The sequence below is a fragment of the Phyllobates terribilis genome, unplaced genomic scaffold (assembly GCF_046119375.1).
Source record: "Phyllobates terribilis strain yellow unplaced genomic scaffold, ASM4611937v1 Scaffold_13__5_contigs__length_258822181, whole genome shotgun sequence".
Taxonomy (NCBI): Eukaryota; Metazoa; Chordata; class Amphibia; order Anura; family Dendrobatidae; genus Phyllobates; species Phyllobates terribilis.
Genome location: NW_027362773.1, coordinates 124,063,461 through 124,089,029, shown reverse-complemented (window position 1 = coordinate 124,089,029; position 25,569 = coordinate 124,063,461). Strand labels below are relative to the sequence as shown.

At 46.4% G+C, this 25,569-nt stretch overlaps 1 protein-coding gene across 1 annotated transcript; it reads left to right on the top strand.

Annotated features, from left to right (window-relative positions):
• The first annotated feature begins 11,031 nt into the window (after window positions 1-11,031).
• Window positions 11,032-23,211, top strand: LOC141174591 (aminopeptidase NAALADL1-like). The gene is made up of 7 exons (XM_073659532.1): window positions 11,032-11,129; window positions 12,191-12,281; window positions 14,132-14,213; window positions 15,883-16,056; window positions 16,972-17,059; window positions 17,545-17,637; window positions 22,636-23,211. The coding sequence occupies exons 2-7, from the start codon at window positions 12,255-12,257 to the stop codon at window positions 22,817-22,819; spliced, it is 648 nt and encodes a 215-aa protein (XP_073515633.1). The 5' UTR covers window positions 11,032-11,129; window positions 12,191-12,254; the 3' UTR covers window positions 22,820-23,211.
• Window positions 23,212-25,569: the final 2,358 nt, after the last annotated feature.

Below are 25,569 nucleotides of genomic sequence, written 5' to 3'. Positions count from 1 at the left end.
TTACCTCGGGTGCGATGTAACCTTTCGTGCCAACATATTTGTTCAATATGTCGTCCTCAAACATGACTATGGCGGATAAGCCAAAGTCAGAGATTTTAATGTGTCCGGTCTCATTGAGGAGGATGTTCCCTGGCTTCACGTCCCTGCAGGGAGAAGACAATGATTGTGAGGAGAATTCATGAAAAGAACTTTCTACAATAGATATGTAAGGAGACAACAGAGAGTCACAGGGGACAGATTTATAGAGATGAACTGATTACCGATGTATGATGTCACGTTCATGCAGGAATTGGAGTCCGCACACCATCTCTGCTGCAAAGAGTCTGTGGAGTAGAAAGTACAGGTTGGATCAGTGGTTAGATACACAATCAAAAAGACAACATCAGGAGGTCACACACGTGTCCTATTTATGTCATAATTTTCTCCTGCTGTCATTGTCTATTGGTCTTGGACTACAATGTATAGGCAGCAGATCAGTATAAGACTTTACCTTGTTGTTTCTGCATCAAAAGGCATTAATCGTGCCATGTGGCCACTTAGGTCTCCTTTGGCCATAAAGTCCATGGCTACTTTATATTCTGTAGGTGTCTCCATGACTGCTCGTGCTGACATTAGGTAGCGGCACCCGGTGGCTATTAGCAGGACGTCCATCTCTGCACTGATCATCTCCTCTGAACAACGACTCTTGTTCATGATTTTCACGGCCAGCAGTTCTTTACTGACCGGATGTGATGCCAAGATGACCTGGAGGAAAATCATAACAGATCAGACCCAGCTCCCATCTATTATAGGGATCTGTGTAATGGATCACTGGTTTATCCCAGTCACCATTACATATGAACACCCAGTAATGAATATGTATCTCCCTCCTGTGTATCTGGGGCAGGATACATTGGGGAGCACGGAGAAGTAGAGATTCACACTTACTTTTCCAAAGCCTCCCTTTCCAAGATCTTTCTGGAATTCGAGACTGCAAATGTCAATAGGAATAGTGGCATCCCCAAGGTCTTGTACGGGTATGTCCGATGAGTCAGAGGATGTCTCACTGCTTCCATCTGCTGAGATGATACAAGATTTATTAAGAAATATATCTCCAGAACCTACATTACATTTTAATCAGATTTATAGAAATCAGCAGAAAATGTCTAATATTTAGTTTTTCCTTTATCAAAATTGTCTATTAGCAAAAATGTCCCCGCTGCCCGTAGCAACGATTCACAGCACAGATTCTATTTCTTAACATTCCATCATAGAACAATGAAATGTGACTGGTTGCTACGAGCAACAAGGACAGTTCTTCAATTAGACAACATTAGTAATTGAGGCCGGTACATAATATTAGGACTATAATCCCCCTCACCCCCAGTCGTATTATACTGAGTAAGCTTCTATCTTACCTGGTTCATCATTGTCCACTGATCTGTCAGGTGAAGAATCACTCAGCTGGAAGAGAAACTCTGGGATGGAAATGGTTTCAGATGATGACTGGGATCTCCATAGTGCACCATTCCCATTTATAGTGGGTTTAGTATAGATCATATGTCTCCTACATTGGACAACCCAGTCTCTGCTGTTCCTAATTCTTTTCTGGGCTGCTGCTCTTTGCAGGTTCGGTGTTTCTAGACTTTCAGATGTAGATGAGACTTGTCTCGATGTTTCTTGGAGAACCTCTTCCACCTCTATCTCTGCGCTGATGTTTCTCCGCTTATTGAGGATGGCTTCTTTGTTCATCCTCCTTATTTCAGGGACCAGATCTCCGATATTTTTCAAGGAGATAAGGATGGCCCTCTGAAGCTCAGCGGAGGCTGCAGAGTGAGACTCCATGAGGTTCTCCATGGTCCTTCTCTCTGTAAGGATCTCATTTCTTTTGGACTTTCTCATTTTATCCAGATGTTGTCATTTGGACGCCATCTCTGAGGCGTCAGTGTCCATGTCCGGTAATATAATGTCTTTTCGCCCTAAAGCGAACAACGGTTTCTGCTCTTCATTTAATCCTCTCCTCTCTCTTAGAACCCGATCTCTTTGGGCTCTTTTTCTTTCTTTATCCATTGTAGAATAAATTTTTGCTTTGTCACAAAAACAAAAGAACTCCCTCACCCTTGGGGGTCTGTGAGGCAGTGATTTCCTTTAGGCCATAACACTGGGATCTAGAATGCGATGATGTCATCACACCACTTGTGACATAACATTTATCGTGATGTCACAGTGCTGCAATCTCTCTCCCTCTTTTTCTCTCTGTGTATATGACGCGCCCCTGGGCCTGAGTCGCGCAGCGTTGCGCACGCGGGAGCCTACCCGGAGCCGGATCTGATAGGGGTAGTAGTCTCGTGGCGGTGACCCGGTCCGTGCCCAGGGAGTCAAGCTGAGTGGCAGAGTTTAGCAGAAGATGGTACGGTGTTCGACTACGCCACCCGTTGAATGCGGCTATGAGGCCGCCGCTGCAGGGCAGACCGCTGAGGCCGGTGGTACGATTGTGCAGCGTAGATGGTATAACCCCCAACGGGAGGGGTATGGCCTCAGGGCAGCCGACGTGTTTGAAGGGGGTAGCAGAATAGCATGCAGGTAGCAGGAACCACTCAGAGACGGTGCGGTGTAGTTCAGGGTCTTTACTGATGACAAAGGTAGACCCGGAGTACTGGCTAGCGATCGGGGCCTGGTCAGTCCGTGAGCAGATGGGATCTCCCCTGGCCAGGCGGAGTTGTAGGCCTCCCCAACTAATTGTACTCTTCTGGCTACCTTGCTAGAGGCGGGTAAAAGTAGCCCACGTCCCTGAGTGTACCGTGTGGTGCTCACCCGTATGGCCGGTGACTCGGGGCCTTCTGGTAGCTTCCGCTCCACGACGGCGGTGCTGGTCCCTTGCGTGTGACCGTGCCTTCGGGTTTCTTGGCCAGAGGACCTGAAATCCCCTACCGGTCGGTTTCTGCTGCTGGGTAAGGATTAGTCCCCACAGCCTCGGACTCCGGGTCCGGTGAGAACTCTTCAATCAGGGCGAGCTCAACAGCTTCCAGCCCCTGACTCCTTTTAGCACTGCTCCCACTGAGCTCCTGATCTTTCTTTCCTATAGCTGCTCCTCTCCAGACCAGACTATGTCTCTGTCTGGGACTCCTCTTCTCCTCTCTCCTACTCACTAACCCTGCCTCAGCCCCCAGTTTTATATAGGGGAAGTTCTTCCCCTCCCAGGACTGGGCAGGAGGTGTGGCATGCATAGGATTCCTGACCAGGAGACCTCCCACCTGCTCTCAGACGTAATATTGCTATTACTGTGGAAACCAGACCCCTGGGGTGCCACATTCCCCCCTAGTGAAATTTAGTACTCCGGGACTAAACATACTTTTGTAAACATAACAAGTTATAAACAGAAACAGTACAATAAAGAAAAACACATTAGGATGGTCACGGCGTGTCCGCAACCGGGTGCAGTTTTTGAAGAAAACAAGGGTGTCCATTCCACCAAAGAACAGGGAGCCGTAACCAGGTAGGGGTCTGTCCTGCCCCGAGTCTTTAACAGTCTTTAGTCCGTTCCTGGATTACGCTCCAAACATATGTACAAAGGATTCCGGATAATCCATAAACGACACCTATAAAATAACTAGAAATACACAATTATTCACAAGCAACAATAAACAGGTAAATACAAATAAAACAGTTTGAGCACTTTAAATCCTCCAACGTACGGGCAACTGGCCTCTAGTGACCCTAGTAGACCTACGGAGCTGACTGACTGGTCCTGAGTTACAGGGTGTAGGGGCTGTCAAAGTTAAACTGGGCAGCTGTCTACGGGCTCTTTGGCTCACTAGGGGCACGGCAGGCTCACTATAAGCAGAGGGTTGATCCTCCTGGTCTGCTTGTGTGGGGTCTTCTGCCTCCTGGACCGGCTGCTCTTCCTGTTTCTCCGTAGGTACTTGAGATGCTGGTTGGAGGAAGGTGAGGACGGGTACCACAACAGCGCCATTGACTTGAGTCCAAGACCGAGGGAAGTCTCCGAGCACAGTACTGACCATATCTTCCCTTTCCTCTGCGGGTCGAGGGTCTTCTTGTTCTTCTTCAGGGTTCCGTAGCTGTTCGGGACACTTCTTCAGGTGATCTCGGGATACAATGGCTGTGGTTTCTCCTCCATCCTTACTGATTGAGCAGACTTTCGGGTTCTCATGGCTTGAGGGCAGTACAGTGTACGGGTCCTTCTCCCACTGGTCGTCCAACTTGTGGAGCCGTCTCTTCCACTTCAAGACCTGCTCTCCAGGTACCAGGGGAACAGCGGGAGCATACTGGTTGTAAGTCTTCTCCTGTCTTTCTCTAGCTTGACAGAGACTTCGCTCCACGCTCTCCTGTACTTTCCGGTACTGCTGCTGCCTCTCCGTGTCCCAGTCTGCTTCTGGTGAAGTGTCCTCGGGTGTCAGGACTCCCATATCCAGGTCAACAGGCAGCTTACCAGGTCTTGCTCTCATTAGGTAAGCCGGGGTACAGTTGGTAGAACCTACAGGGATTTGGTTGTATAGGTCCACCAGATCAGGCAGTTTCTCAGGCCACAGACTGCGTTCTTCCAGGGGCAATGTTTTCAGAAGATCTATCACCACCTGGTTCATTTTCTCGCAGAGTCCATTGGTTTGTGGATGATCGGGTGTTGTTCTTATCTTCCGGCAGCCATACAGAGTGCAGAACTCCTGGAAGACCTCCGCTTCAAAGGCAGGTCCCTGGTCCGTCAGCACCTGCTCTGGGTATCCGTGTGGACGGCAGAAGTGCTGCTGGAAGGCTCTAGCTGCTGTTTGAGCCGTTAAGTCCTTGACGGGGACGACAACCAAGAACCGGGAGTAGTGATCCACGATTGTTAACGCATAGACGTAGCCACTTCTGCTGGGGGCCAGTTTTACATGATCCAAGGCTACCAGTTCCAACGGCTGCTTGGTGACGATGGACTGCAGGGGAGTCTTCTGGCTAGCACGGTCCTTCCTTCTTAGGTTGCATGGGCCACAGTCTCTGCACCACCTCTCGATGGTTCCTCTCATGCCTACCCAATGGAACCGCCCGCGGAGCAGGAACTCTAGCTTCTTCCATCCGAAGTGCCCAGCTCCGTTGTGGTATGCCTCCAATACCATAGCCGCGTCTCTTCTTGGCACCACTACTTGCCAGATCAGTTCATGCGTCCGGGAGTTAACCATTCTGCGGCACAACTTCCCCTTGTAAAGGAACAGTCGACTCTTCTCAACCCACAGTTGCTTGGCCTCCTCCGGAGCGTCTGGGTCAAGGCGGGCATCTGGCTGAGTCAGCATCTCCTTCACCAGTCGGACGGCGGGGTCACTGTCTTGCGTTTCCGCCCAGTTGTAATGAGGTAAGGGGTTGAACGTAGCAGATTGCTTACCCCTTACACGGTGGGAATACTGGATAGTCCCATGACGGTGGAACGCGGGGAGTTCAACTTCTTCCAGTTCCTCTGGATCTTCCCCTACGTCCGGTAGGTTTGGCATTCTAGACAAGGCATCCGCGTTGGTATTGGAGCGTCCTGCCCGGTATTTGATCGTGAACTCATAGTTGGACAGGCGGGCCATCCATCTCTGCTCCAGGGCACCGAGTCTTGCCGTATCCAGGTGTGTCAACGGGTTGTTATCCGTGTACACGGTGAACCGGGAAGAGGCGAGGTAGTGCCTAAAGCGTTCGGTGACTGCCCACACCACTGCCAGGAACTCTAGCTTGAATGAGCTGTAATTCTCAGGGTTTCTTTCGGTGGGTCACAGTTTTCGGCTGGCGTAAGCAATTACCCGTTCTTTCCCCTGCTGGATCTGGGACAGTACGGCTCCTAGCCCGACGTTACTTGCGTCGGTGTAGAGGATAAAGGGCTGGCTGTAATCAGGGTACGCCAGGATTTCATCCCCCGTGAGGGCCATCTTCAGCTGGCGGAAGGACTCTTCTTCCAGCTTCTCCCATCTGAAGGGTGGCTTCTGGTTCTTGGCCTTCCTGGACTGGCCTATCAGGAGGTCCTGCATAGGAGCTGCCTTTTTGGTGAAACCGGGAATGAATCTTCGGTAGTAGCCTACCAACCCGAGGAACTGCCGCACTTCCTTTACGCTGGAGGGGCTTGGCCATTCCTTAATTGCGGTGATCTTATCAGGGTCGGGAGCCACTCTGTCAGCACTCACCACGTGTCCCAGGTACTGCACTTTTGGTTTCAGGAGGTGACACTTGGAGGGTTTCACCTTTAGGCCGTAGTTTGCCAGGGCTTCGAACACTTCTGCCAGGTGTTTCAGGTGGTCCTCGTAGGTCTTGGAGTAGACGATGACATCGTCCAGGTATAACAGGACCGTCTCGAAGTTTCGGTGTCCCAGACAGCATTCCATCAATCGTTGGAAGGTTCCTGGTGCGTTGCAGAGTCCGAACGGCATGCAGGTAAACTCGCTAAGTCCCATCGGGGTGGTGAATGCGGTCTTCTCCCGGTCCGCCTCTGCTACAGGAACCTGCCAGTACCCGCTAGTGAGATCCAAAGTGGAGAAGAAGTTAGCAGATTTTAAAGCAGCCAAAGACTCCTCTATCCTTGGTAAGGGGTACGCATCTTTGTGTGTGATACGGTTGATTTTCCGGTAATCTACACACATTCTCATGGTGTTGTCCTTCTTTTTAACCAAGACTAGTGGAGCTGCCCAGGGGCTACAGCTATCCCTGATTACTCCAGCCTCCTTCATGTCTCTAAGCATCCCCTTGGCGTGTTGGTAGTGTGCAGGGGTTACGGGTCGGTATCTCTCCTTTATGGGAGGATGGTCTCCCGTGGGGATGTGGTGTTCTACCCCCTTTACTCACCCGAAGTCTAACGGGTGTTTACTAAACACTCTCTCGTACTCTTGAACCACCCGATAGACTCCCTGTTTCTGGTGTGAGGGAGTGGAGTCAGTTCCCAAATGTAGTTGCTGAGACCAGTCCTCCATTGGTTTCTTAGAGCCGTTACCTTCCTCTGGGTGAGATGGAGGCAAGGGTTCCACTGACTGTACAGAATTTTGGTCGATGGTATACAATTTGGCTAGCGTGGCATACCGGGGCAGGTATACTTCCCTCTTCCCGATATTTATTATGCGAACGGGCACCCTCCCATGGCGTACATCAACCACCCCCCGTGCCGTCAAAATGGTGGGCCTACTGTCTGAGTAGACTGGTTCTACCATTGCCTGGTAATCTCTACCTCTCAGACCAATAGCTGCCCGGCACCAAATCATCATTTCACTTTTCGGGGGCATGGCAATAGGGAAAGGGTCACACATTCTCACGCTTCCTATCTCACCACCGGAGAGTTCCACCTGTTGCCGCCGCATCAGTGCCCGGATCTCTTTTTGGAGCACTCGCTGCTGGCCGGAGCTGGCGTTCTTGGCAACCTGCTGTAAAATGAAAATCACCTCTGCAAGACAATTTTCAATCACATTAGTTCCTAGAGTTATCTTTGGGTGACTCTCGCGCTTGTCAATGTCTACAATGATCAGTCCCTGTGCTGCCAGTTCGACTCTACCGATTTTAATGGTCATCTCTTTAAATCCGATCTGTGGCACGGGCTGACCATTGCTGGCAATGATACTCAAGTCGTCGTCAGGGTAGCGGGTTATATCCGAGTCATTCCAGTACTGCTTGAAGAGCACGTACGGGATGGTGGTGACCTGTGACCCGGTGTCAAGTAGGGCACTCATAGGAATGCCATCCAGTACCACAGGCAAGACTGGACGTCCTCCCACGTATTTGTCACGCCAGTTCGATGGGCCTGGTGATCTTATTCCTAGGGGTTGGCCCTCTACCCCAGGTTGTGCCAGTTTAAAGGACAGTACCTTGCCATATGTCCGGGTTGATTGCAGCGGCGGCAGATGGGTTGTCCGTCCTCGTTGTATCGGTCGCTGGGTCTTCCTCTGGCCGGTGGGGTCCTCCTTGGTCGACGCCACGGGATGTCCTCCGGTCCGGATGCCAGCTGGATCTTCCCTGGAGCAGAAACCTGTAAAGACTGCACAGTTCGGGTTAGCGCAGCAACGCTTTTAGCTAGCTCTTGGACCTGATGGTGCAGGTCTGGAGCCGGGTCAGTGTTCAAAGCCTGCGCGTCAGCTCCCACAGGCCCTGCCGACAAGGGCGCCGCCTCCTGGTGGTAAGCGGTAGTAGGGCGCCTGTGGGTCACAACGCCACCCGGTGCCGGTTCTCGGAGCACCCGGATGGCTCTGTCCTTGAACTGTGCAAAGTCCAGATGAGGATCCTGTAAGGCCATTGCCCGCAACTGGGTTCGGTGGGCATTGCAATATAGTCCCTCTATAAATTGTTCGGTCAACAGCCTGTCCTCGTTTCCCATGCCGTCAGGGTCGGTCTGCTTAATGGCTCTCAGGGCCTCTTGTAGGTTTAGTGCATAGTCCCTTATATTCTCATGTGCTCGCTGTTTGCACCCGTAGAATCTAAGCTTAATCTCGGCTGAGGTGCGGGTATCAAAGGTGTCCTTCAGCCGGGTTAATATCCCTGCGACAGTCCTCCTCCCAGGTGGCCAGGACTTTACCTCCCTTTGGGCTGCCCCGGTTAGTTGGGCCACCAGGATGCTCACTTTTTGCTCTTCTGTGAGGGGGTACACCTGGAAGAGGCTATCCAGCTTTTCTCTAAAGTCATTCAGGGTATGTGACTCCCCTGAGTACTGGGGTAGCCAGGCTGCCCCCGGGATATAGGGCATGGTGAAAGGCATGACCGCAGCAGCGGCGGCGCTGGCGGTGGCTGTGGCAGTGTAGCTCTCCTCCGTATCCGACATCCTCCTCCCCCCTAGTGGACCGTGGCCTACCTTGCGATGATCCTCTTCCGTAGGCCGCGGTTCCGCAGTGGATCGTCAGGGTTGAGGACCTTCCGTCGCGCTCCTGTGACGTCGGCGTCTGCTGGGCTCCTTCCAGGACCTTACGCAACGTCCGAAAGTGAGGCGGGGCTTCAGTTCTCGCGCGCTTTCAGAGTCCACGCCCCTCTTCTTCCCGCGCGGCGTCTTCAAGATGGCGCCCGACGGCGGGAAAACTCCACGGATGGCGGGAAGAAGGCAGAAGATGGCGCCGGATGGCGGGAAAACTTCACGGATGGCGGGAAGAAGGCAGAAGATGGCGCCGGATGGCGGGAATCTTCACCACAGGTAAGTTTAACAGTCTTCTTTCAGGCACGCAGTACCCGGTGGTTGCGGGCACGAAATCCTGCCGACTACGCCAAAGTTGACGCGCCCCTGGGCCTGAGTCGCGCAGCGTTGCGCACGCGGGAGCCTACCCGGAGCCGGATCTGATAGGGGTAGTAGTCTCGTGGCGGTGACCCGGTCCGTGCCCAGGGAGTCAAGCTGAGTGGCAGAGTTTAGCAGAAGATGGTACGGTGTTCGACTACGCCACCCGTTGAATGCGGCTATGAGGCCGCCGCTGCAGGGCAGACCGCTGAGGCCGGTGGTACGATTGTGCAGCGTAGATGGTATAACCCCCAACGGGAGGGGTATGGCCTCAGGGCAGCCGACGTGTTTGAAGGGGGTAGCAGAATAGCATGCAGGTAGCAGGAACCACTCAGAGACGGTGCGGTGTAGTTCAGGGTCTTTACTGATGACAAAGGTAGACCCTCCCGGAGTACTGGCTAGCGATCGGGGCCTGGTCAGTCCGTGAGCAGATGGGATCTCCCCTGGCCAGGCGGAGTTGTAGGCCTCCCCAACTAATTGTACTCTTCTGGCTACCTTGCTAGAGGCGGGTAAAAGTAGCCCACGTCCCTGAGTGTACCGTGTGGTGCTCACCCATATGGCCGGTGACTCGGGGCCTTCTGTTAGCTTCCGCTCCACGACGGCGGTGCTGGTCCCTTGCGTGTGACCGTGCCTTCGGGTTTCTTGGCCAGAGGACCTGAAATCCCCTGCCGGTCGGTTTCTGCTGCTGGGTAAGGATTAGTCCCCACAGCCTCGGACTCCGGGTCCGGTGAGAACTCTTCAATCAGGGCGAGCTCTACAGCTTCCAGCCCCTGACTCCTTTTAGCACTGCTCCAACTGAGCTCCTGATCTTTCTTTCCTATAGCTGCTCCTCTCCAGACCAGACTATGTCTCTGTCTGGGACTCCTCTTCTCCTCTCTCCTACTCACTAACCCTGCCTCAGCCCCCAGTTTTATATAGGGGAAGTTCTTCCCCTCCCAGGACTGGGCAGGAGGTGTGGCATGCATAGGATTCCTGACCAGGAGACCTCCCACCTGCTCTCAGACGTAATATTGCTATTACTGTGGAAACCAGACCCCTGGGGTGCCACATATACATATATATATATATGTATATATATATATATATATATATACAGTTAGGTCCATATATATTTGGACAGAGACAACATTTTTCTAATTTTGGTTCTAGACATTACCACAATGAATTTTAAACAAAATAATTCAGATGCAGTTGAAGTTCAGACTTTCAGCTTTCATTTGAGGGTATCCACATTAAAATTGGATGAAGGGTTTAGGAGTTTCAGCTCCTTAACATGTGCCATCCTGTTTTTGAAGGGACCAAAAGTAATTGGATAATTGACTCCAAGGCTATTTCATGGACAGGTGTGGGCAATCCCTTCGTTATAATATCACTCCAGGCCAGCTAATCAAAAGAGGAGCTGCGGATGCAGTCTGGTAGGCGGCAATTCGCAGGACACCCATCCAGCAGCCACAAAATACTGACTTGGGCACTTTTACTAGGGTCCTGTGAATCGATTCAAGACCCTTGCTGATCAACAAAATAAAGGGGCTTCACTGCACGTCAGGTTGCACTGCTGACCCTTCATCATTCTTTATACGAATGGCTGTGCCTGATATAGCATCTCAGTCCTATTCAAGATGGAGTGTTGCATCCACATCCCGCGGATTATCAAATCAACCTAGGAATCGGACACCAATGATTAAACATTGAGGGCTCCTTCCAAAGATAGACCTTCAAGTTTAACTCCCTGGAATTTATCTAATAGGGATTCTCTGAAATCTCATACAAGTTCTTGACCAGAAGAAATAGTAACCATGACTGGTCCATTTTTAGAACCGCGTATTAACCATTCCCTCCTATTATCCCCCTAGGTGGCAACACCAGTCAGTCCTTCCCTGAGTGTCTATGACAACTGGATTCGTCACTTTAATCGAACCAGCTCACTGCATGAGAAACTGATACCTCAGTAAGTCACTCTTCTATAGCTTCAGTCACATTTCCGCTTTTTTTAAAATCAGGTTTTCCGTAGCTATTTGATGCAATTCCTATTCAATAAGAGAATACCCCACTCCGTAAAATATAAAAAAAAACAGTTTGCTTAATTAATGTATAAATTCAATACAAACAATAATAAAATAGACATGATAAACAGGTAAAAAATTGAATGTACACATATTGATATGAGCAAGATTTAACCAAGGATGACAACCACTGAGGAAGCAGCGGCGAAACACATGTTGGGGTGGGTAAACACCATTCTGCAATCAGGTGTCTTCTTATATGATTTATCTCCTGTAGGGTTACTTTTAGGCTTACTTATCTGGTGAGGTCATCCTTGTTGCCACTTTCATACAAGTGTACTGTATTTCACGCTTTGTATACCGCAAAGCACAGACCAGCCGCGGACCTCCTGACCCAATCTAACAGAACATATATGCCTATGATGCTGATAGTTTGGGTCAGGAGACCAATTTCTGTATACAGAGTGTGAAATACAGTACACTCATCTGAAAGTGGCCATATTTTGATACTACCAATTTTTTTTTTACATGTTGGGAGTTATTACAAGTTTTTGGCGCACATGTGATAATTCACGCAGACCCCTACACATGCTTACTGCCTGACTTGTATCTACAGTATATCATACCTGGACCACAGCAACAGTGCTTCCTCAGGGGGTGACACCCCTGGTGAATCTTTCCAGTATTAATGTGTACATATTTTTTTTTACCTGTTATGTGTCTATTTTATCATTGTCTGCATTGCATTTCTACATTAATAAAGTGAACTATTTTTATAATATATGGGGTAATAGTCGCTATCATTGTAGAGGAATTGCTAGTAATTTTGGGAAAGTCACACTCAATAATTAGTAACTAGGCCGTAACGTAGGTTTATGGCTACATCAGGCATATCTATAATGGCTGCACTATAAACACCGGTGTGAACATAATCTTTATTTTATTTCTACTGCCATATGTTTCCACTTTTCATATACTCTTTATAACATCTCCATTTTCCATACAGGTTGGGCACACTAGGTGCCGGCAGTGACTATGCTCCATTCCTTCATTATTTGGGCATCTCATGCATGGACATCGCATACACCTATGACAGGGTAAGGCCGATTAAAAATCTAACCTAATAAATAAATAAATTAAAAAAGCAACTTTGGGTTCCCCTATTTTTGAGAACCAGCAAAGGTAAAGCAGACAGCTGGGGGCTTATATTATCAGGCTGGGAAGGCCCATGGTTATTGGTCCTTCCCAGCCTAAAAATACCAACCCGCAGCCGCCCCAGAAGTGGAGAATCACATTGGATGTGCTAATTCTGGTGCTTTGCCCGGCTCTTCCCAATTGCCCTGGTGCGGTGGCAATCTGGATAATGCTAGTTGGGGTTGATGTCAGCTGTGATTTGTCAAAATTTACTAACCCAGTAATCAAAAATAAAAACACACACACACAAAAATACTTTGTGTGAATAAAGACTCCCCCATATTTTCCCTGGTACCCCAATTTATTAAAAAAAAGTCATGCAGATCCGTCGTAGTCTTGGGAATCCGCTATTTTTTACATTTATTTATTAAGTTAACCCAGCATAAAAAGCTGGATAATAAACTTCACATGAAAGTCACTAAAGGGTGCAAGTTTATTATATGTAGTGGGCTTGTGAAATTATATATCTACAGAACACCTATCTATGCTATCCATGCTATATATTTGTTATTATCTATCTAATATCTTTATATCATCTATCTATATCTTTATATGAGATTGCTTTGTTAGTTTTGGAAACTAGCTTTAAGTTATATAGAGTATTACAGCATGTAAAAGATGATGTTAAAAACAGATTACGTATGTATGTTATACGGATGCTAAGCGAGGAAAAAAAATCGCACATACGCATGACACTCACCAAGTTTTCAGGATGAACATCGGAGCAATATTTCTTCGCAGATGTGAGCGAACCATAACTGAGCTAAACGGATGAAAAAGATCTATCAAACTGGTTAAATAAACACAAGGTTAAAAAAACGCTTAAATAACCTATTTAAAGGAATGTGAAAAACATTTAATTACTTTTCTTGCTGTCATCCAGATCTACAGTCAGCATTAGCCCTATTCAGATTGTCAGTTTTTTTTCTTGCAAGTAAGAAAACTGGATTGATTTTCATCAGTGTTTGGTCAGTGTCAGTTTTTACCATCAGTGATCTTCTGTTATGGCCAAAAAAAAAAAAATTGCAAATTTTCTTTTCCTACCCGCTACAATGTGAAAGGGAATATCTGGTCTTAAGCTACAAGTCTGCAATCGCTGTGTGACTGCGGGCTTGTGAATCCTTACATTGCGCGCATTGCGCACTCTCAGGATTCTCTGGTATCGAGAGTGGCAAGTTTGTGATTTGTATACATGCGGTCCTATGCCAACTAGACGTGCGTGGCCTTGCAAGAGTATTGAGCACGAACGACCAAACTCGTCTAGTCGGAATGTGGCCGGAAGTATGCATATTGAATACTTGGCCGCTACCGGCAAATCCTCACAGCTCACAGTGCGATGTGAGGATTTACAAGTCTGAAGTCATATAGAGTGACTGCAGACTTGTAGCTTAAGACCAACAACCCCTTTAATCTTGGACAGCACACTGACTGCAGACTGATGCCACTCGTGCTGTCTGCGATTTTCAATCACCCATCGACTTGATGGGTAATTTTGGTGTTTGACTCCAATCAGAAACACATGTCTACGTGATTTTGTTGCAGACGCATGGTGCGCAAAAAAACATGGACATCTGAAAAAGTGCAGTGCTTGCAGAAAATTTGCCCTGGGGTAGAAAACACCTTTAAGGTGCAATCTTTGCTTTTTTATATATGTACTAAATACAATTATAACAATGCTAAAATTCTTATTAGCAGTCCAGTAATTATGTTCTTCCTATATGATGTAGTTATATCTCTTTTCTTCACTCCACAGAGCAAGTCCTCCGCCCGTATCTACCCTGCGTATCACACTGCGTTTGACACGTTTGACTATACAGATAAACATATCGATCCAGGTATCACATTGTCTCCATGCCACAGCACAGAGCGATCGCTATAATATAAGAACTCGTTCACATGGGCATTTCAACTTTGTGTTGCTCATAAATTGGTCCCAAGTGAATGTGACTATAACTCGTGTCTGCTGTGTCACAGCACGCTCCATATTTTCCTATGCTGGAATTATACTATATGGATAAAAGTCCCATAGTTAAATATTAATAAATTCTGTTAGATGTGTCTCACCAGATTTCAGAACATAAGCTGCATACATTATTACATCTTTATCGACTTGATGGGGCTGGTGAAATTGGTTTGAAAATCCATGTCAGATCCATGTATAATCTTTTTTTAAAATTCTTTTACTACTTGGGGTTAAAATGAGCATTTTATGAGTCCTTTGATCCATGTACAGAAATTCTGACATGTATTTTCAAAGTAAGTACACCAGTCAGATCAGATTTAAGAGATTTATGTAATAATATATATTTAGCCTTGTAAAATTTAGTGACAGAGCCAAATGTAATAAGTTATTAATTTGATGTATTTAAAAGGGAAAAGCTTGTGTGTAGATATATTGCTGTTGCACAGAATAAAGCTATGTTCACATGTTGCGTTTTTGCAGTGTTTTTTTTCCTGCAAATTAAAAGCTGATTTTTATAGCACCAGCAAAAGCTGTGGGATTTCATAAATAGAAAACTGCAGCATGTTTTAAATCTGCAGCATGTCAATTCTTTCAGCGTTTTTGCAGGTTTTTTTCACCATAGAAAGCAACAAGTGAAAAAGTGCTGCACAAAAAAGCAACCCTGCGTTTTTGGTGAATAAAATTAACTTTATTAAACATGTACTGCAGACAAATGACACATACTATATAATCCGGACCAAAAAAATGGCAGCAAAAACTCACGAAAAAAGCAGCAAAAATGTAGCAAAATTAGCTTTTTTTTAACCAGCTTCTTTTGGCCTGCAGAAAAAAAAATGCCTCAAAAATGCATCATGTGAACTTATCCTAATAGAGTCAGTCTGGTGTCCGTTTCTTAAACCAAATGAAAAGTGTACCGTGCTGGGTTTTACAGCTAATAGGAATTTTCTGTGATCGGTTTGCCACATTAATCTCATGTTTCTGTTCCTAGAATGGAACAAAGATATGGAACTCAAAACGCAGTGTGAACTGGGCCTTATGGCGCCACCTGCTGTTCATTTGATTCCCTTTTAGAACATTCGTCCAATGTGTTGGCGAGAAGCGGCTTTAGATTCTTATTAACTGGCTTACAAAATCTTTGCCATCCAAGTAAAAGAGAATCTAGGAGTTGGCTGCTGAGCACGTGTAAATGACAAAACTGGGCAAATAAGATGGTCCTTGTCAAATCTAATCAAAAGAACAGTAGGGGGCGCTATAATGTATGTAACAGCCATATCTACTGTAGACACAGGAGAATTTTTTTAAATTATTCCAAAGTAATGTAAAGTTGTTTTAGAACCAAAGGGATACAAAAAACTGAGGAATAAAGGAATTCATTCAAACAAAAATTTTTCATCTATGTGTTCTCTTCTGGGATTAATTCTAATCAGGTAGAAGGGATGCTTTTTCCTTTCTTTTTTTCCTTCCCTGCACTATGTAGATCATTATCTCCACCATGTCCTTGAGCTTAAAGTCAGACTCACATCTTCTATATTGGATTTTAGGATTCACCAGCCATCAGACCGTGGCCCGCACAGCGGGTAATGTTCTGCTGCGACTTGCAGACAGTCTCATCCTTCCACTCGGACCACTGGATTATGCAGAACTGCTGGAAAACTACTACAGCACTGCTGAAACGGAGTTTTCCACCGGGCTTATAGCCAACGGAATCCAATTAGGTAATGGGTGAAAAATGATATCCATGTATAAAAGAACCGGTCCATTTATTATTTAGGTGCCATTAATAGGTGAGGGAACAATTATGTCCACTAAACCCCACAACGTGCCAACCACTAATCTGTGCCCTTCATCTCTTGTAGCCATTCATTGAACGCCCCCATATAGGCCTCATGCACACTGTATGTCTGTACAGGGGCATACAGAGGCCATAGACACTATAGATTCATACAGAATCCAACAGGGAAAACATCTGGAAGCCACTATACAGCAGCTGCCATATCACAGCTACAGAAGGCAATGTTCTTCCCTGAAGAATTTAAATTCGATTTGCCCAATCCTTTTTTCCCCATCACATCTGCAGCCATGTAGAGGGCCTCAAAGGGGTTGTTCAGGCTCTAGGTGACTGCAGACTTGTGAATCCTCACAGTATGTACAGTGCACACTGTCAGGATTCACGGATGCCGGCAGCAGGCAGTAATGTGATCACAAAGATGCAATTTGAATACTTTCAGCCGCATTCAGACTAGACGTCTCACGTCTAGTTGGCATGTGACAGCATGTATGTAAATCGCATACTTGTGGTCACATGCTGGCCAGCTCCCGATAAATCCTGACAGAGCGCACACTGTACGCTATGAGGATCCACAAGTCTGCAGTTACATTCAGTGGCTGCAGACTTGAACCCCTTTTGTCCAATTTTGAAAAAGTTAATATAACCGATTTTTATAATCATGAAGAAGTTCTGTGGCCACCACGGCTGCTCCCACAGGGCTCATCAGTTATTTTGCTTGGCCTAAAAGTAATTCTGCCTCGTAATCCAGCGTATGAGTGCAGGAATGGGCAGAGCAGTCGTGCAGGCGAGGAAGGGGACACAAATTCGGAGACAGTAATAACGCAGTCCATCTGTGTTTTAGCACCGTTGAAGACTGCAGTTGCAAGATACAAGACATTTTCGGAAGCGCTGAACAAGACAATTTCAGAGCTGAAAGACACGAAAGAAACGTAACTTAGTTGTACAATGTATCCTCACATTCAGCATGAAGGTCAGGAATGACAGCTCTTTAAAAGAGGTTATCCACTACTTTTTCATTGATGACCTATGTCTGATCGGCCGGGGTCCGACACCCGGCACCCCCGCTGATCAGCTGTTCTCAGTGGCGGCGGCTCCCGGCCACAACTGCTCGATTGCGGAGCTGCTCCATCTTCTGATAGTGGCCGCAGCAGTGTACTGCACATCCGCCTCCTATTTCAAATCAATAGTAGGTGGATGAGCAGTACCCGACCACGGCCATTATCAGAAGACGGCCAGCTGCGCAAGTGAGCACTTCCGGCCGAGAGCCACCGCCACTGAGAACAGCTGATCGGGGGGGGGATGCCGGGTGTCGGACCCCAACCGATCAGACATTGATGACCTATCCTAAGGATAGGTCATCAATGCAAAAAGTAATGGACAACCTCTTTAACCATGTTTCCTTCTTCCCATCTAGGCCACTAAGAGTTCGCATGATCAATGACCAACTAATGCTGCTGGAGCGAGCCTTCATCAATCATTTTGCCTTCCCAGATAAACTTTATTACAGGTACTATATTTTATTAATCTATGCTAAATTAAAGAAACACATAATTAGAAATCAATGTGAAAACTAATCAAGAAATCCAGTTGCCCTCACTGTTGGGGCTTGTTCACACATTGCATTTTTACCAAGGAAAAATGCAGCGTTTTACAGTACCAGCGATGAGAATGAGATTCCTGAAATGTCATGTACATGCTGCTTATTTTTTCCTTGCAGATTTAACCCATTAAAGCTTTTTTTTTTTAAATGTTTAGCATGTCAATTTTCTCAGTTTTTTTCCACCCATTCAAATGAAGGGGGGGGGGGGACAAGTAAAAAAGCTACAAAGTTGTACGTATTCCACCCAGTATTTTACCTGGGTGATCGAGCTACTAAATAAAATCACCTATGTAGTTTTACACTTTCACAAAAAGTTGCATTGATTTTTTTTTTTACTGTACCCACTGATGGATCGCCCTCTAGTGCTCACATTGAGTTGTGCAGGTGAAGTTTAAAGAGGCACTCCTCCCATCTAGTGATGAGCGAGTATGTTCTGTTAACCCTTTCGCCGAGTATACTCGGGCGAGCACCGAGTATTTACAGCGTGCTCGGGGGTTACGTTTTTGTCGCTCCCTGAACATGATTTGCGACTGTTTGACAGCTTTAATACATGTGAGGAATGTCTATTTCTTACACATTCCTCACATGTATCAAAGCTGTCAAAAAGTCGCAAATCATGCACACGGGAGTGATTCCAACATATCACCGAGCACGCTATAAATACTCGGTGCTCGGCGAAAGGGTTAACAAAACATACTCGCTCATCAATACTCCCATCCTATTAATATATTGCAATTAGTGTTGAGAATTCCGATAATGAAATATCGGGTATTGATCGATATTCGCGGTATCGGAATTCCGATACTGAGTTCCGATACTTTTAGAATATCGAATACCGGAATCGGAAGTTCCCATAATGCCTGCGCTCTGCAGTGTCTCTGAAAGATGACAAGCTGGATGGCAGCGCTCAGCTCACTGTACTTGTCATTTAGTGTTAAAGGATTTATTAAAAAAAATAATACTGTTTTAATGCACCGTCTCTTTAAAAAAGCCGGCCGGCAATTCAGCAGCGGCATACACCGGTACCCAACAATTTACAACAGAAAGAATAGAGCATCACACATAGATTAGATAGATAGAAACATGTCAGTCACATATATAAGAAGTACAGTGATAGTGCTGCTTATTGTACCTATCATTTAGTGTTAAAGGATTTATTTAAAAAAATAATACTGTTTTCATGCACCGTCTATTTAAAAAAGCCGGCCGGCAATTCAGCAGGGGCATACACCGGTACCCGACAATTTACAACAGAAAGAATAGAGCATCACACATAGATTAGATAGATAGAAACATGTCAGTCACATATATAAGAAGTACAGTGACAGTGTTGCTTACTGTACTTGTCATTTAGTGTTAAAGGATTTATTAAAAAAAATAATACTGTTTTCATGCACCGTCTCTTTAAAAAAGCCGGCCGGCAATTCAGCAGCGGTACCCGACAATTTAGAATAGAAAGAATAGAGCATCACACATAGATTAGATAGATAGAAACATGTCAGTCACATATATAATAAGTACAGTGATAGTGTTGATTACTGTACTTGTCATTTAGTGTTAAAATAAAGGATTTATTAAAAAAAAAATTGACGTGGGGTTCCCCGTAATTTTAGTCTCTAGCGGAGGTTAAGCAGACGGCTGGGGCAGATGTTTGAAGCCTGGGAAGGGGGTAATACCCATGGAGCTTCCCAGGCTACTAATATCAGCCTCCAGCTGAATACCTAGCCTTTACTAGCTATTAAAATGGGGGACCACAAAAAAAATGACGTGGGGTCCCCCCTATTTTAATAGCTAGCAAAGGCTAGGCAGACAGCTGGGGGCTGATATTAATAGCCCAAGAAGGGTGCCATGAATATTGGCCCCCTCCCAGGCTAGAAACACCAGCCGTCAGCTGCCCCAGAAACGGAGCATCCATAGGATGCGCCAATTCTGGCACTTAGCCTCGCTCTTCCCACTGCCCTGTAGCGGTGGCCGTGGGGTAATAGGGCTGGGGTTGATGTCAGCTTATAATGCCAGCTGACATCAAGTCCAGGTTAGTAATGGAGAGGCGTCTATAAGACACCCCCATTACTAACCCCATAGTCAAAGTTAAAAAAAAAACACAAACACCCAGAATAAAGTCCTTTAATTGAAATAAAGACACAATTCTTTATTGTTCTAAATTAAACCATACTTACGATCACGCCCATTCCAGCTGAAGCCAACGATCTCCTGCAATAAAAGTAAAATAATAAAGCAACATCATCCTTACCTTTCCATGGTTCCCACGACAGCTTCAGCTCTGCTACATTCACATGACAGGTTGGACCGCAGCCGAAAGCTGCCATCCAGCTTGCCATGCGGCAGACACTGAGAAGCGCAGGCTTGCTTGCGCTCCTCAGTGTCTCACTGTGACGGCATAAAGATGAGCCGAGGTCATGTCCAATGAACTCAGCTCACCTCATGCACGTCACTGACAGCGTGGGAAAATTCTAAGTGCTCAGCAGGAGAATTCTCCCACGCTGTGATGGCATTGAGATGACAGGCTAGATCGCAGCTGAACTCTGCCATCCAGCCTGTCATCTCAATGCCTTCCCAGCGTGGGAGAATTCTCCTGCTCAAGCGCTGAGCGCTGAGAATTTTCCCACGCTGTCAGTGACGTGCATTAGGTGAGCTGAGTTCATTGGACATGACCTCGGCTCATCTTTATGACGTCACAGCCAGACACTGAGGAGCACAAGCATGCCTGCGCTTCTCAGTGTCTGCCGCATGGCAAGCTGGATGGCATCTTTCGGCTGTTGTCCAGCCTGTCATGTGAATGTAGCAGAGCTGAAGCTGTCGTGGGAAACATGGAAAGGTAAGGATGATGTTGCTTTATTATTTTACTTTTATTGCAGGAGATCGTTGGCTTCAGCTGGAATGGGGTTGATGGTAAGTATGGTTTAATTTAGAACAATAAACAATTGTGTCTTTATTTCAATTAAAGGACTTTATTCTGGGTGTTTTTGGGTTTTTTTTAACTTTGACTATGGGATTAGTAATGGGGGTGCCTTATAGACGCCTCTCCATTACTAACCTGGGCTTGATGTCAGCTGGCATTATAAGCTGACATCAACCCCAGCTCTATTACCCCACTGCCACCTCTACAGGGCAGTGGGAAGAGCGAGGCTAAGTGCTAGAATTGGCACATCCTATGGATGCGCCATTTCTGGGGCAGCTGACGGCTGGTGTTTCTAGCCTGGGAGGGGGCCAATATTCATGGCACCCTTCCTGGGCTATTAATATCAGCCCCCAGTTATCTGCCTAGCCTTTGCTAGCTTTTAAAATAGGGGGGACCCCACGTCATTTTATTTGGGATACCCCATTTTAATAGCTAGTAAAGGCTGGGTATTCAGCTGGGGGCTGATATTAGTAGCCTGGGAAGCTCCGTGGGTTTACCCCCTTCCCAGGCTTCAAACATCTGTCCCAGCCGTCTGCTTAACCTCCGCTAGAGACTAAAATTACGGGGAACCCCACTCCAATTTTTTTTTTAATAAATCCTTTATTTTAACACTAAATGACAAGTACAGTAATCAACACTATCACTGTACTTATTATATATGTGACTGACATGTTTCTATCTATCTGATCTATGTGTGATGCTCTATTCTTTCTATTCTAAATTGTCGGGTACCGATGCTGAATTGCCGGCCGGCTTTTTTAAAGAGACGGTGCATGAAAACACTATTATTTTTTTAATAAATCCTTTAACACTAAATGACAAGTACAGTAAGCAACACTGTCACTGTACTTCTTATATATGTGACTGACATGTTTCTATCTATCTAATCTATGTGTGATGCTCTATTCTTTCTGTTATAAATTGTCGGGTACCGCTGCTGAATTGCCGGCCGGCTTTTTTAAAGAGACGGTGCATGAAAACACTATTATTTTTTTTAATAAATCCTTTAACACTAAATGACAAGTACAGTAAGCAACACTGTCACTGTACTTCTTATATATGTGACTGACATGTTTCTATCTATCTAATCTATGTGTGATGCTTTATTCTTTCTGTTCTACATTGTTGGGTACCGGTGTATGCCGCTGCTGAATTGCCGGCTTTTCATGTAATACATTCTACATTATTCTTATTTGTTTTCCTTCATGTAGAATTAACCTACAAGGAAAGAAAGGGTTTATTTTCATTCCGATATTTGTGTCCCATTGACTTGCATTGGTTTCCGGTATCGGAATCGGCGATATCCGATATTTTTTGGTTATCTGTCCGATCCAATCCGATACGATATTTCCCAATATCGGAAGGTATCGCTCAACAGTAATTGCAATCTTCATATTACATAACACTGTGTACTTACAATTGCTCATTTTGCTTTTCTACCCAGATAATTCTCCTCTTTTCTCTGCTCTATGTAGAAACAGGAAGTCTCTTTTCCCTGCATGAATCATCCCCCTTTTCACCTCCTCACCCAGTTGCTCCCTCCTCCCCCTGTCAGGGACTTTTGCAGTAACTTGTGACCTGTGCAGAGATAATTGACCTCCTGTTTCTACATAGAACTTAGAAGGATTCAGCTAGTCAGTTTTTAACCACGGGATGTCAAAGAGATAAGAGAAGAATTAGCTGGGTAGAAAGGCAAAATAAGCAATTGTAAGAACACAGTGCTGTATAATATGATGACTGCAATATATTAAGAGGATAAAAACTTTGATGGGAGGAGGAGGGCTTCTTTAACATTGGCTGTATGACCAGCAAAAGAGGTGGAGCAGTGCAATAAAGGCTTTTGGAGCAAATAGGGCTAATTTTGTGATATGTTAAGAAATGTGTTCCCTTTGAGATGCTACTTCCAGGTCAGAATAGGCTTTATTCCTGCTGTAGAGTGTTTGTAATAATTCGCTCGCTTACATCAGTCTCCTTCATCCCCGCAGTCATGAGATCTGGGCGTCCCGGAGTTCCAGCGTGGTCACCTTCCCCGGCATTGCAGACGCTTATGCCAATGCAGTTTCCACAGGGCTGAAAACGGACTGGGACCTTGTCCACCACCACATCACTGTGGCCGCCACCGCTGTGGATAATGCTGCATCAACTCTGGAAACCGCAGCGTCCATTTAACAATAGGACTGAAATTAAAACCGCACGGCGTTAATTTATATCCCATACCGCTCTCCTGTGGTTTACTACCCAAGAATCATTGAAAGTCTAGAACTAATATAGTCTACAATGTGGTGCTATATAAAAGCTGGGCTGAGAGCTTCTTCAGCACTGTACTGCCCTCATGATCATATGGTTCACATGGATTTTGGCTTCAATGGGAACAATTTAAAAAAAAAAAACGCAACCATCTTGTCCATACGATTCCCATTCTGCAACTCACTCTTATTGAGAATTCATTGGAGCAGATTTACTATTGTCAGCGTGTCTCAAATCTACTTTTACTGTTGAACTAAAATTCTGGTTAAAATAAATGTAGACATTTTTATTAATAATTTGAGCCAAAAAAAGAACAGATGTTTGCATTCTTGTTAGTATCTATAAAAGAAGACTCAAGTTTGGCAAGATTTATTTCTGGCTTGCACCAAGTTTTAGGTGCAAGGTCTATGTCTAAAGTATAAGGCCAAGTTCACACGTTGAGTATTTGGTGAGTTTTTGAGTGGGTGATAAATACAGAAGTGGTGACATGTTTCTATTATATTTTTCCTCTGATCGTTCCACTCATTCATTTGGCTTACAAATGCTGAGGTAAAATACTGAATGTGTGAACATGGCATTAGACCCAAGAGCTGGTATAAAATAGGAAACAGAGTCTAACCTGCGCCAAAGATGTTAAACAGTGCGCACCACAATGAAAGATTTCCGCATCTTCTTATGCTTCATCTATGTTTATATGGTCTGAATGTTACACAGGAATAGTAAATCTGCCACAGTATTTGAAGCTAATTTAAAAGGGGTTGAATAGTGAAAACAAGGATAGGTGATAACTTGCTGATCGGTGGGAGTCTGACCGTGGGGACCCACACCGATTGGGAAAATGGGGAATGCTTATCCCCTTTACGAAATGGAGCTGCAGGCCAGATGTCACTCCATTCATTCTCTATGGGGTTGCCAAAAAAAGCCGAGCCCGGCAGTCATATAGAAAATGAATGGCTTGACGATTGAGTTGCGATACCGTTGCTCCATTCTAACAGGGATAAAAGTTCCCCGTCCTTCTGATTTGATGCAGGCCCCAGTGATGGCTCACCCATCAATCAACAAGTTATCACCTATATGTCAAGAGTGTATCAGGTTTAACAGACAGTCGTTCTGGATCCGGCTGTAGAAGGTCGCTGCGCTTGGCTTTGCAGACACCTTCTTGATCTTTGAATCATCCTTCTCTCACTAGTACCCAGCGGTGATCTCTACCTTCTGCTGCTAATTAACACACCCTTGCTTGATATTTAAAAACCCTCAGTGTCTCCAGAGAGTCACTGGTGATAGAAGTATTTTCCTCTGTTCAAGCCTGGAGTTCTAGCCGTCTGCTAATTTCTTCTTGGAGTTTCTTGGTGGATATTTGTCGTGATCTTTCTCGCATCTTCTCAAGCTAAGTGTATCCCCTTGTCTGTTTACCTTGTTTGTCTTTAGTTGCAGTGGGGCTTGTTACGCACAAGCCCAGACTGACCGGCGTGAGCATGATTAGTGATCCCACTGGACCATGAACTGAGGAGTGCCTGGAGGGATGTAACTAAATATCAACTCGGTCCGACCAAGGTCACACGGCGGTTCAGTCGACTCCGTGAACCAGGGAGGAACCGAGCAGAGGGACCAGGTGCTACTCCAGGTCAGACCCCGGTCACAGCTGTTGACCCACACCAGGAAATGCAGGAACAGGCAGGGTAGGCTGGCATACAGACAGGTGGATACTGGCATGCACGGCTGGTATGCAGACAGGTGGGTATTCGCAGGCATGGCTGGTATGCAGACAGGTGGGCACTGGCAAGCACGGCGGGCATGCAGACAGGTGGGCACTGGCAGGCACGGCTGGCATGCATACAGGCGGGTGCTGGCAGGTAGGAACGCAGGCAGGATAGGGACCAGTCCAGACTGGGACACAGGAACGGAACCGCAGGTGCGGTAGACAAGCAGAGCAGAGCAAAATCCGCGGGTGCAGTAGACAAGCAGAGCAGAGAAAAACCCTCAGGTGCGGTAGACAAGCAGAGCAGAGAAAAACCCTCAGGTGCGGTAGACAAGCAGAGCAGAGCAAAACCCGCAAATGCGGTAGACAAGCAGAGCAGATCAAAACCCGCAGACGCGGTAGAAAAGCAGAGCAAAGCCCGCAGATGTGGTAGACAAGCAGAGCAAAACCCACAGATGCGGTAGACAAGCAAAGCAGAGCAAAACCCACAGATGCGGTAGACAAGCTGAGCAGAGCAAAACCCGCAGATGCGGTAGACGAGCAAAGCAGAGCAAAACCCACAGATGCGGTAGACAAGAAAAGCAGAGCAAAACCCGCTGATGCGGTAGACGAGCAGAGCAGAGCAAAACCCGCAGGTGCGGTAGACAAGCAGAGCAGAGCAAATCCCGTAGGTGCGGTAGACAACAGAGCAGAGCAAAACCCGCAGGTGCGGTAGACAAGCAGAGCAGAGCAAAACCCGCAGATGCGGTAGACAAGAAGAGCAGAGCAAAACCCGCAGATGTGGCAGACAAGCAGAGCAGAGCAAAACCCGCAGATGCGGTAGACAAGCAGAGCAGAGCAAAACCCGCAGATGCGGTAGACAAGCAGAGCAGATCAAAACCCGCAGATGCGGTAGACAAGCAGAGCAGAGCAAAACCAGAAGATGCGGTAGACGAGCAGAACAGAGCAAAACCCGCAGATGCGGTAGACGAGC